Genomic DNA, 12,602 nt, shown 5'->3' with positions numbered 1-12,602 from the left:
TGCGCAGCTTTAAAGCGGCAACACATCCTATGCTCTGGCGCGGACCCCACCGAACAGAAATTAGCACTTAGATCTCCAATCTCAAGCGTTTCGTATCTTGGCTCTTTAAAGAAAGTGGCTGTAGTAAATAACAAATAAAACAAACAATGAAAAACATCGTATGTTATCTCGTTAGAAAAATTTTAATGTTTTTGGCGAACATTTTCAATGATATGGGCACACTCGAACGGCGAATGAAAAAAAGATATCAGTCATTGAAATGAAAGCAAATTAAAGTAAACTCACAGCGCATTAATGTATCCATTCATTCATCGGTTTAATTAGAAATAGACTCTTAATGACTCTGTTGAAGGCTAGGCCGCACATCGCTTCCTAAGCAATCTGAAATCGTTTGAAGTGAGGCACCATTCATTTATTTCATCGATCAGTTCAGACTCTGATCCAACCAACACTATGTTTTTTCCCCTCATAAACTGATGCATTTTCAGCCAAATTTTAAAGAAGTCCATCACCTTTTGACATGAAAAATCATCATTACAATCATCATGTCCCTAAACCTCACTTTTCAAAATTTCCCTTTTCACAAATGTAATTAGTGAGGCCGAGGAACTAGAAATGATTGTCATTTCTACGTTACTTTTTTATTATATTTTGCTGCATCGGCATTCCGCAAGCGTATGTTTTGGGTGCACAAAATGTAGTACATTTTATTTATCACTAAACAAAATAAACGCGGCCCGTTGGTGCTTAAGACTTCGTTTCTCAGCGAAAGCGGGTTCAGAATCGATTTGAATTTTTTGCGAGATTAAAAGCTCTGTAAACCGATGTTATTAACAAAAATGTTTAGCTACCACATTATGCTAGGAAAACTCCTAGTGGACAAGATTCAGGTAGCTTTTTAAGGACATGGTAGCTTTTAAAGAAATCGTTAAACGGTTTCCCCTCCGATGAATGTGCTGAATTTCAAAACGAGACGTGGAGATTTCTAATGAGTCACATTTAAGTTGCACGAACATTCATGACATTGTGAACATCTGAAAAGCACGCATAACTGTGATAGTGTGGCAACATTGTGTTTAAAGTTCAACCTACAGTGCAGCAAGGGATTAATGGTTCAGCGTTTTAGAGGTACACTTGAAGGAACTCCTTTCACTGATAGAACACGTACGGTCACAGACAGTGTGCTAACGGTCTCCCTCTCAGTGTTAGCTGCTGGAGCATAGAAGCATACATGCTTCATGTTTTAGCCATGATTTAGAACTAAAACCAGCCATCAGGAGTTAGTTTATATACTGGTGAAATCAGAAGCGTGCATGTTGAAACGGTACGCCAATTTAGCAGCCCAGATCTTTCGGTTTTAGGCGCTACGGCTCTAGAGGGTAATGCTTGTGCCAGGATCTAAAAGCTGTGATCAGTTTCTGCCTGGTAAGATTTTATGGCAGTGTCAGGTCGCACCATCAAAGGACTGCCAATAGCCAGGCTACCGAACACCGTAATGTTCAGTTTGTTCTTCCGCAATATACATCAGGGGACTCATAATAGCAACAGGTCGGGTCAACACCAAGGCAAGGAACACACATTGGATAGCAGCATAAAACAAGGAACCGCTGAGCTGTCGTGGGAACTCAAGTATTTATTTAATCCGACTGTAGACACCTAGCCACCGCAGCAAACAAAAGAGGAACAATGCGTGGAAAGGAACAGCTGCCCGGGTTGGTAGACAGAGTGGGCGATTTTCTATGTGCTGGATATGAGTCCGTACTTCAAAAGCTCCAGGCAAGAGGAAAGGAAAATAACTTTGGCATTACTGGTGCTAATAAATCTGAGTGTATAGCAAGGTGGTGACATAAAGCAGGACTCCCACATCTCCTCGCTTCTGTTGTATGTCCCCATATTCCAATGATTCTCCAGTAATACACCCGTATAGCGTGAGGGCTACACTTACACGTACACCGATTTCCAATATTTAAAAGTCTTACCATACACACTGCCGTCGCTGGTAAGTCTTTGTGTAGTTCTACTGTCCAAGTAGAACCAATTCTTAATGGTATCACTACGCGGTATCCAGTTCTGTCTATAAACAAGTTTAAACTCCACGCCAAATCATCATTTACAAGCCTCCCTCATTACAGTTCTACATTTATCTTAATTTCCTTTTCACAGCTGAGGCCATGACAATCTCTGTGGGGAAAACTGTAAAATCTGTATTGTGCATCTTGATAAATAATGCACTGCAATGATTTCATTTGTTCTGAGCAAGAAAGAGGAGAAAACACATACAAATAAATTTGTGTATAAGCAGTAATTTTGTACCTTTTAAAGTCATATTTGCGTATTCAATACTTTATGTAACTATGTTAGTTGAATATGTAGAGCACCACATACCACCAGCTATGTGATGGGTGTAAGTTCCCTGATCCTCTGACAGTACTGACATCTGCTGGCCTACCAGCAGCAATGCTCTATTGCAAATAATATTTATACCAGTAATAATTGATAATAATGCTTATAAATTCTATATATATTCTATTATCTATATGAATAATTGTTTTCAAAATAATATTTAATTCATATTGTTCTGACATACTATAATATATGTTATATTTAAGTAATACATGTAATATAATTCATTACATTACATTCGTTACATTATTAGCAGACGCTCTTATCCAGAGCAACTTTTAGCAGAAGAGAACACAAGTGTATCCATTCAAGATGAATGAGCAACAGTGCCAGAACAGGCTAACAACACTTCTAGACCAGTGAGTGTGAGCATAACACTATTAAAGCCCTATCCTAAGTTAACTTGTGCAACTTGCCTAGATAAGGGAGGGCAAGTATACTACCATATATCAGTCACTACATTACAGAATCCAAAACATTTCACAATACTACACATAAACTAAACAGCAAGTACTAGAAGTAGGAGCTGCCAGCAGGAGGCGGGCATTGAGGTGGAACCAAGATACAGTCTGAAGAGGTGGGTCTTCAGTCTATGTCGGAAGATGGCCAGTGATTTCGCTGTCCAGACCCCCGTGGTGAGTTCATTCCACCACTAAGAGACAGCACAGATAGGGATCATGTCTGAGGGGAGCAACCCCGTCAGGAAGGGACATTCAGTTGCCCCATGGTTGCAGAGTATAGTGATCATGGCAGAACAATTCTTGTAATAATTGTGTCATAATAGCTTTTTAGATTTCTATGGATCAGAGTCTGCAAAATAATTATGTATATATCATTATTATTAATATTCTTGTTGAATAAGATTAGAAACAAACAAAGAAGTTAGAAACACATTACATTGCATTACATTATTGTCATTTAGCACATGCTCTTATCCAGAGGGATTTACATATGTTACAATTTTATCCATTTATACAGCTGGATATTTCTTAAGGTTATTGTGTGTGAAGTACCTTGCCCCAGGGTACAATAGCAGTGCCCCAGCAGGGAATTGAACCAGCAACCTTTTGGTTGTAAGCTCTGCTCCTTACCACTATGTCACAGTGCTACCCTAACATCCCACAATGACATCACATTGGTCACATTAGCTAATTTGCTTAGCAGACACACTTATCCAGGGCCACTTTTGTAGCTTACACATTTCAACAAATGTCTGTTTACTCTGTCACAAATGATCACAAGTTTGGCACCACAGTATGCTTTCCCAAACTGAAAAAAAAACTGTTAAATAAGAGGAAAGACACAAGAAGGACTACTTTAAACTGTCTTCATTCACCTATTTGGTTTTTAGCTTCAGCATAACGGATTGACCAGTGAGTGTAACCTCCAGGAACTATGCTTGCTGGGAGCTAATCATCTACAGGGATCTGTATATTATAAAAGCTAGCTCTGAAATGGTGGTTCTAACTGTTTATATTTGCTGTCAGAACTATTTTTTGTAACATATTAAAGTGCAGATTCTATAGCTGTGAGAGTGTTGTGAAAATGAAAGGGTTTACATCACTTCCATGAGGAAAAAATAGTAGTCATTTGTGCTATTCTCCACCAGAGGGTACTCTATACCATGGCACCATTTATTTAAAACTTCATGGAACCAATTTCTAAAAAAAGTTGCTTTTCTTGTTATTACATTTGTTGCTGTTGTTTTCATCTTGGTGTTGTTGTTTTGGGTGTGGCAACCCTGGGTATTCTTTAGCAAAATATTTATTCCTTGCATATCTTAAGTATATAGTTCAATGATTTATTTTACTCTGATTAAAATTGCCGTTCATTTATTAAACAATGAGCACCTTACCTTTTTTCAATAGTGGGTCAATACTTCTGAAATTTGTTTTAGAACTCTCAAAAACCCAAACAGAGTCCAGCATTTTCTGTAAGCCACCGTGCATCTATTTTAATTTAAACCAACTGCAGAAGTCTTTTTTTATGTTTCAGAAAAATGTGTGAGAACACTTCAAAGCACCACATGAGACCTCTCCATCTGAATCATCCATCAGACTTTAATTGCACATAAGCATTTATACAGTGCAAACAAAAAAGAATATTCTCAGTTGGACACAGTGTGCTTGAACACAAGATTTCTCCTTTTTTGTTGATTGAGTTTTCTATCGTTATTAAGTAATAAATTATGTACAATTATCTTTGTGTGACAGAAAGCAAAGTTATTGAGAGAGGAGCTACAATGAGATAAGAGCCATGAAGGGGAAGACAGAGAGAGAGACGGAGAGGGAGAGGCAGACAGAGGTTGCATGCGTCAGGTGGCAGGCCGTGGTCCACAGATGGTCATTGGCTGTGAAGGAGCTGCTGCCGGGGCCATCTTTGGACTCCCTCAGCGCAGGGGACACCAGGACAGGAACACCAGATCGGGATGAGGTCGGGGACATGGTTTCGGAGGGGAAGGCAGGAGGAGATCACCACATGTAAGAGTCATCATATCTGAAAGAGAGAACAGAGGGATTGATGGAGACTTTCGGAGCGTGTGTCTCTGCTCACCACTGCACATACAGTAAGCCCACACTGAAGAAGAGTGGCCTGAAACTACAGTTCAACCCTTGAGTTTATCCAATAATGTCTTTCAGATGGGTTCACATAATTATCTGTACAGGCTTTTGCCATGGTGCAGTGAGTCAAAGTCCTCCACAGGCACTGTGGAAAATCAAAAGCTGAATGAATACTGAAACACACTGCAAACCCCAGGAACAAGTCAGAGCTTCTTTATCAAATGTTGTAGTTAGTATATGACCCAAATAAGGGCATTGGCATTGCAAATAAAGGAGAATAGAAACAAAGAGGGGAGAGACTAAATTATAGCTAAGTTATATAAATCATTTAAAAAGTGAACTATTCTCTGAATCTCCACAGCAGCTGATGAAAAAGGAATAACATATTCCTGACCTGATTTTGAAACACTCCAATACTTGAAAGACACAGAGTTTTAGAGGTGAATGGAATAAAATAAAATCAAGTAAAGTATTTATTGACTATTTGTAAAAAACTTAATATCTACTTTAAGTTCCAGTTAGAAATACATTCTAAAAAGACGTAAGTTAAACCATCAGCCATTTCCAAAACACAGCACTAGGGTGCCCTTTAACAAGCAGGTTCCCTCAACTCAAGCCCTTTTTCATTTCCAATATCCTACCAGTATGACTGAGACACTCAGACATTCCTTGATGTCTCATTCAGGGCGAGAGTGGCAAAGGACGGGCCCCCTAAAACGTTTCGGAGTGAGTCATGTTCCGAAGACAATTGCCTATGTGACGCGCTCTGAAGCAGCTGGGGGATCGGCCCCGTCGCAGCTTCGCGCAACGTGTGAAAAATTCATGAGCTGCTCCATTTTCCAATTAACGCGCCGATGGTCCTGTTCCACAGCTCCCCCTCCCTTGCCCTCCCTCCGGAGAGCTCCGTCACAGGGCCGGGAGGCCTCAATAATTGCGATGAATAGGACGAGACAGGCTACGAGCCAGATGTAATAGGAGGCATTTGTTTTGATGCCTCGCTTTCAGTACTGCTTCATCTCGGCTTTAGAAGAGGAAAACTAACCAGACAGTTTCTGACTGTTTAAAACTGGATTCTGAGCACCTCTGATGGCGCGCTCCCCTGGCACCGCCAGGAAAGATGATACAGGTCGGCTTGCATTGTGCTCGCCCTGAATAATGTACTGAATTAATTCAGCCCTATTCTGTCACTTGTGTCACTTTTGATTAATATGGAACGCTGTGCATATTCAGTGCCACTAAGAAGCACACTCGCTCTTTCACGTTGCAAGTTACAACTGTGTTTTTCATTTTTTGGATCATTGGATAAGAATGTAATGACAACAGCAATGGTCTGCATTTTCGTGTTTCCTCACTTCACAAATCGGTTCCTCCGTCCAGCTCACCTTGATCTCTGGTTGTGCTCTGAACTGTCCCCGAAGAGCAGCTCGGACATCACGCCCTCGGGGGTGGACCTCTTGCCATACCTGGTAAAAAAAAAAAAAAAAAAAAATCACTGCTGTTAGAAGCTGTTGAGTACAGGTTTCAGATCCCTCTAAAACCATATAGTGCTGCTCAATGAAATGAAGTGTGGATGTCTTAAAGATCGCTGACAGAAAACATGTGATCTTTTGATATGGAAATATAAGAAAATGTCACATTTGCTTGTTCTCAGTCCTAAAGGTTGTTTGTTTTTTGCATTTTAATCATATCTTCACAATTACTCCCAAATGCTGATTAACTGGAAGAAGTGGAAGATGTCAGCTAAAATCAAACTGAGGGCATACAACAGCAGAGTAAGGTGACTCATTTATGTGCTACTGAAACCTGAAGATCAAACAAGCTAATTGAAAGATGATTAATGATTAAAAATTAAACATTAAGTACTAGGATACGAAAGATAATGAATCACCCTTTTGCCAGGGTTTAAGTCATAATTTAATCAAAAGGCCTGAAAATCATTCCCCTGTGAACCTGTGGCTGGTATATCTGTTTTAACGACAAGCCCCACTAATCCTGCCTATTGACAGGGGCTTTCTCACTGCAGATCACCAGTTTGGGCTTCAGAATCCAGAAGTAATTGGAATCACGGCGTCATGTTTCTTTTAATCCCACAATGATTTGTCCCAATCTCAGGTGGGCACCGACATAAAAGACAAGCTGGTATGAGTTAGCGGACGCCGCTCACTGCACAAAACCACTTTGCTAAATTTTAGACTGCCTCAGGAGGTAACCAGATCAGTGCGGTTTAACACACACTAGTGCGCTTATTATTTTCACACTCGAACAGTGAAGCACAGTGATGCTTCTTCACTGCTGTGAAGAGTGTTTCGAAGAGGGTATGCACTTCAGGTACCAGTGCAGGGAAAGACGTCAGTCGGCATACAGGCAGGCACCAGAACTGTTAGATGGTAGCCAGCTAAATGAAATTAAAGCGGACTCTGCAGACCTGGGACAAAAGCCCAGGCTGTGGGACACAATGCCATTAGGCAGCTCTATTTCCCTCAGCTGTGATGGTTATGGAGCCTCCTGGAGCTTTTATCTCTGCACAGCCACGTCCAGAATGTCTCACTTCCAGTATCTGCTCCTGCACCATCAATCGAATCATCTGAAGATTAAAGATATTTACGGCCTTCCTGGTGCCCTTTGATAGCATCTGTAAATGAGCGGCCGTAAAATGGCCAAGAGCCTGACATCAATGCAAGATGCCATGTGGAATGGGGAAGGTGCTGGCCAGTGTTAAAGATGACAGCACCGTAAGCCGGGAGATGCTGCCATTGCACCTTGCCAGGCGAGTGCTGCGCTGCTGTAGCTATCCCCGCTACCTTTAAAATTATATAGTAAGCCAATATACTGTCCCTTAAACCATAACATTCTCAAGTTATGTAGTCATTTTCACATTGTGTTTTCGAGCCTCTTTTACTTTTAAATTTTTTTTGTCCCTGTAATCAACCCCATTGCTTTCACAGAGCTTGATATTTTGGCATACATTTTCAAATCGCACAAAGCTCTGTCCAAGGTAGTTTGAACAGACCATGCAGCCAAAATACCATGTGCTTCTTCCAAGGTATCGTCTATTTGCTTGCTATGTCTATGTTGGTATAAACAAATTATAGTTATTGTGTCCCATAACTTCCAAATGAGCTGTGGTTTGAGCAGCCAGAAGGACACCTATGTCAATACAAGATAAACATCCCGTGGAAAACCTCAGGCTTGTTTCAAGTGCCACTGATGTACTGCTAACGCATGCAAGTGTATGCATGTTGTTTGCCTCAATTTTGTCTCGGTTCTGTGATTACACCCTTCACTCATCAGGGATGCCTACATTGCCTCAGCTTCATCGAGTACCGAATCTTCCGAGGTCTCCCACCTGTGACTGGATCACTGGTGTTGACACGCCAGAGAAGCAGCATAGTGTAATGATAGCTCTTATATGCTGTGAAGATTCTAATCTAACGGGTTCAAATCCAGCTGATGCTCCGCCACCTCCTTCAACAGGGTCCTGAGCATGGAGGTACAAAATTAACCTAAATCAACAGAGCGATGCAGCCCGATAGCCCGGGACGCGGAGCGCATGGACTCCACAGTCACACGTTCATGTACTAGCAGGCATCAGACTCCAGACTCCGCCATTTCCCCCGATCGCCTCCGCTGCTGACTCCCGCTGTTTCCTGCCAGAGAGGCCTCGGGTGAGGGAGCGAGTGATATCGATGCAATCTTCGGCGCAGCGGGTCTCATCCTCACCTCCACGCCTTTATGAGTAAGAGGCGCCTCCGCCGCAGGAAATTAAGGTAATGGGCGTAATGCGAAAAAAAATAAAAAGCGGAACCTGTCTACCGTGCATTAGTCAGGCCCGCGTGCACACGCCCCCGCGCAGTTGGGGTGTCTCTCTCTCTCTCCGGCTCCTGAATAACCCCGGGGATCCCTGAGGTGCTGTTACCAGCCTACCGCCACGTGCAGACACCTCATCAGTAACGCGGGGAGCCATAACAGCGGACAATAAGAACGCCTGCAGGTGTTATTGGTTTTAATAACTGCAGCGCAAACTGTGGTACTCATTATGGCTTTGTGTGTTTTCACCGGTCAATATCGAGACCCACGGGCGCTTTGGAGGGCAATCGTCTGACATTTTGGCCTCCGATGATGGGAGACTCCCACCCATAACATAAATCCACAAAGATGAACATTGGGGTTTGCTACCAGAGTGAGGGTATGGCCTCAAACAATCAAATAGTGGTTAAAGGATCCTCTGCGAGAATGGTACATGGTTGTAAATGTCAGTTCGGAATGGATGAACGAGAGCTACTTTTCCTTGCCGGGAATAATTGCCATCCCCGGAGGAGATGATGAACGTGACCATTCAACCATTGTGATTGGATACTTCTTCCACATAAGAAAAAGAAAAGAAATAAAATGCGCTTTGTATGGACTTTGCAATACCGAGACAATTTTCCTCTTCACTTCCCTCCTACAGGTAGCTGAAAGCAAGGTTAATGACCCACCGCCAATACATCACACTGCAGGCGTCTTGGATGGCCTGAGACTGTCACACCTGTGCCCAAGTAGATGTAGATCAGTGTAGCGATGCAATGAGGTCTTGTGTTTCTGTTGGCAGTGGCTGGCCTCATGTTTCCATATAAAAGCCTCTCTGTGGGCCACTGCAGCTCTCTCGGTGGATTGATTTCTGTATGGCAGTTCCCTGAGGTGTTTGTCAAGTACTTTTTCATGGGAATCTAGAATACCGCAGAAGGGGTTCAGATTGTTTTCCGACGTCTGTCTCAAATGACATCAGTATGAAAACTAAAGGGTTGAATTTTGGATCCCTTTGATGTGCACTGCACTGGTCATTTGCAAAATTATTTGCCTTTTGCTATAATGTGTGTGTGTGTGAGTGGCATTAGTCATGCAATTACTTTCATTTATGCAATTATATTTATGTCTTATTTACAGGTAATGGTTTACTGCCTGTAAAGACCAAAAAAGAAAGCTTTGACAAAAAATAAATAAATAAATAAATAAATGATAACATCTTGTGGACCTTGTTTTTAGGGACACTTCTCCGCTGCTATGTAGGAAATCATTTACAACTAGTTGTCAATTTAAAATCTTATCTTTGATAGATCATGACGTTTAGAATGGTACAAATAAAAATTTACATAATTACATCACTAACATATAGATCCCTTTGTCCAACTTATAGAACCCTTTCACGTTGGGTTATGGAGTACGAACGTCCATGCATTCATCGGAATATTTTCAATGATTCATTAAAACACCATGCATATGTTGATTAATAGAACCAGATAGCGCGGAATATGCGCTTGGAAGCCTGGCTTCCGCACTTCGCTTGGCTTTTCCTCTTGCTATCAGATGTCCTTTTAATGGGCAAATCAAATATGCTTTTAAGTCTAGAACCTGACAGGCTTAATTCATCCTTCCAAAGAATTCCACCTTCCTGCATGAGTCTCATCTAATCTTATCGTGACCTTTAAACAGGCATAAATTACTTTATTGAGCGACAAGGAATAGGATGGTGAGGGTCCTGTGATGGACGTTGATTTTTTTGGTTTAGTTCCGCTTACCTCTGTCTCGTGATGAGGTTGATGTAGTGTCTGAGCGCGGTGTAATATTTAGCCTGTTCTTCGGGGGACGCGTCCTCCCCGGGATTCTCCGGTTTGGGCGGGTAGGCGTCAACGAAGGTGCCGAGACACACAAGCAAGCACAGGACGAGGGCCACCAGAACGGTCCAGGGTTTCAGCACTGCGGCCATCTGTAATGAGGACAGCAGGAGCATTGCATTACTGTCGTCTTAAATTTCCACATCGCCCGCAGTCTCCCGTAGGTATATGTAAGGAAAAATCTAATGCGATGAAGCGGCATCTTGAGAAATGCATGTATGCATGTCCAAAATTTCACCGAAGCTTTCAAGGAACTGTTATTTCTGATTTATGCCAGTAACTTATTACTTAGTAACATGACAGTGGCGTTTTAAACTCTGAAACTCCTGTGTTTTTTTTCATCCGTGTAAAACTAATTGCATTACTCTGATATCTCTTCCTTACGGTAACACATGCCTCACAAAAGGCTCCCTATGCCTACCGCCAAGTCAGAGACATTTTTACGCGTTCAATTGAATTATCAGTCGTGTAATTTCTCTATCAGTACATTAAAAGTTAAGCAACGTAATGAAGGCATGCATAACATTAATATATGGTAATTGTTCAACAACAGGGGTTTCGTTGTTTGTTTTTTTTTCCTTAGAAAATGTACATAAATCCTTCTCTGCGACCGTGGAGGAAAATTAATTAGTGCTGAAAAACATCAGAGCATCACAGAGCCATGGAACACACAAATTATAATACGACTGACAAACAACAGCAGCATCGGTTAAGTTTCCTTGTTGTATGTAGATTTAAAGACTTTCGGTGTCTGATGTTTTCGATCGAATAACACGGCCTTTTACACGCCAAATGAAGCAATCGGGAGGGTGTTGTACTATGGTATGGTGTTGCATATTACTTCCCGGATATGTGGCGTCGGCAAGCTGGATTTTATGACTATCTTATTTCAGCTGATATAATTACGCGCTGATAATGTGCTTTCAGAGACTAACATATCGGGTTATTTTTAAATGCACAGAGTAGCAATTTATCGAAAAGCACTGTACTGAGTTAATAATCCGAGTAAAAGCTAAAATGGCTTTTCAAAAACTTGCAAAATGGATCTTCACCGAATTCAGAACTAACGAATTTAACGCGAAAATCAACAGGATTATTCACGAAGTCCGACGCCCTTGTCATTTACTGTGACATACCACTGGCAAAATAAAGCACGATTGCGAAGGAAAACAAAAGAGAAGTTAAAAGTTTCAACGGCGGAATGGGACAGTGAACAACTTAGCTCTGTCCGTGGTGCTGATTTCCATCACGCACAATCTCGTTAAACCCATCGGAGATGGACCGGAAAGGGACAAAAGTTACTGAAATGTACGTTTCACTTTGACCATTCGCTATGATAGTTCAGCAAAGTTTGGAAGCAAGGCACCTGTTGATTGCTACTCAGATTTTACTATCCCGAAAGAAATAAAAAGTGCAAAAAGTTCCAAAATGCAACATGCTATTGCACAACATACTACATTCGAGCGTCCATCAAACATTACAATAAAACAAAATCAAACGATATAACGTACTAAATGTAATGCAATTTTACTTACTTTTGGAAGAATGATTTGCGCTACAGGTGGTTTTAAGACAACGGGTGTTGGTGTCTTGCCGACTGGATTGTATTGCTTCGACGTCTCAAGTTTCGTCTTTTATTCTCGTCTGTCTACCAATCGCCAGTGTCTGTATCTTCCCTCCCGACCTGGAGATTTATATACCTCCTGCTATCTCGCAGACACCCAGAAGGAGAGGGGAAGGGGATGACAGTCCCTCCCTTCGGCTCGCGGGGGGGCGGGGGGGGGGGGGGGGGGGTGCACTCATCGTCTCATCGTCACCTGATGAGTAATATGTTAGTAATACACTCAGTGCATACATGCATGCCCCGCGCAGAAACCGATGAACGCAATTAAAGCAATTGTATAACTTTGACTCTTTCCTGTTTTTTAAATAATGATAAAAGGCATAGAATGCATATCTAAACATGCATATCAGAAAATGCAAC

The 12,602-nt window shown here is 41.7% G+C and overlaps 1 protein-coding gene across 1 annotated transcript; it reads right to left on the bottom strand.

Moving 5' to 3' along the window:
- Positions 1 to 4,619: 4,619 nt before the first annotated feature.
- pyya (peptide YYa) lies at positions 4,620 to 12,265 on the bottom strand. Its single transcript, XM_036552010.1, has 4 exons — positions 12,154 to 12,265; positions 10,523 to 10,710; positions 6,347 to 6,427; positions 4,620 to 4,899 (listed from the first exon to the last, which is right to left on the bottom strand). The coding sequence occupies exons 2-4, from the start codon at positions 10,708 to 10,710 to the stop codon at positions 4,875 to 4,877; spliced, it is 294 nt and encodes a 97-aa protein (XP_036407903.1). The 5' UTR covers positions 12,154 to 12,265; the 3' UTR covers positions 4,620 to 4,874.
- Positions 12,266 to 12,602: the final 337 nt, after the last annotated feature.

This window comes from Megalops cyprinoides, chromosome 19 (genome assembly GCF_013368585.1).
Source record: "Megalops cyprinoides isolate fMegCyp1 chromosome 19, fMegCyp1.pri, whole genome shotgun sequence".
NCBI lineage: Eukaryota > Metazoa > Chordata > Actinopteri > Elopiformes > Megalopidae > Megalops > Megalops cyprinoides.
This window is presented reverse-complemented; position numbering and strand designations above follow the sequence as displayed.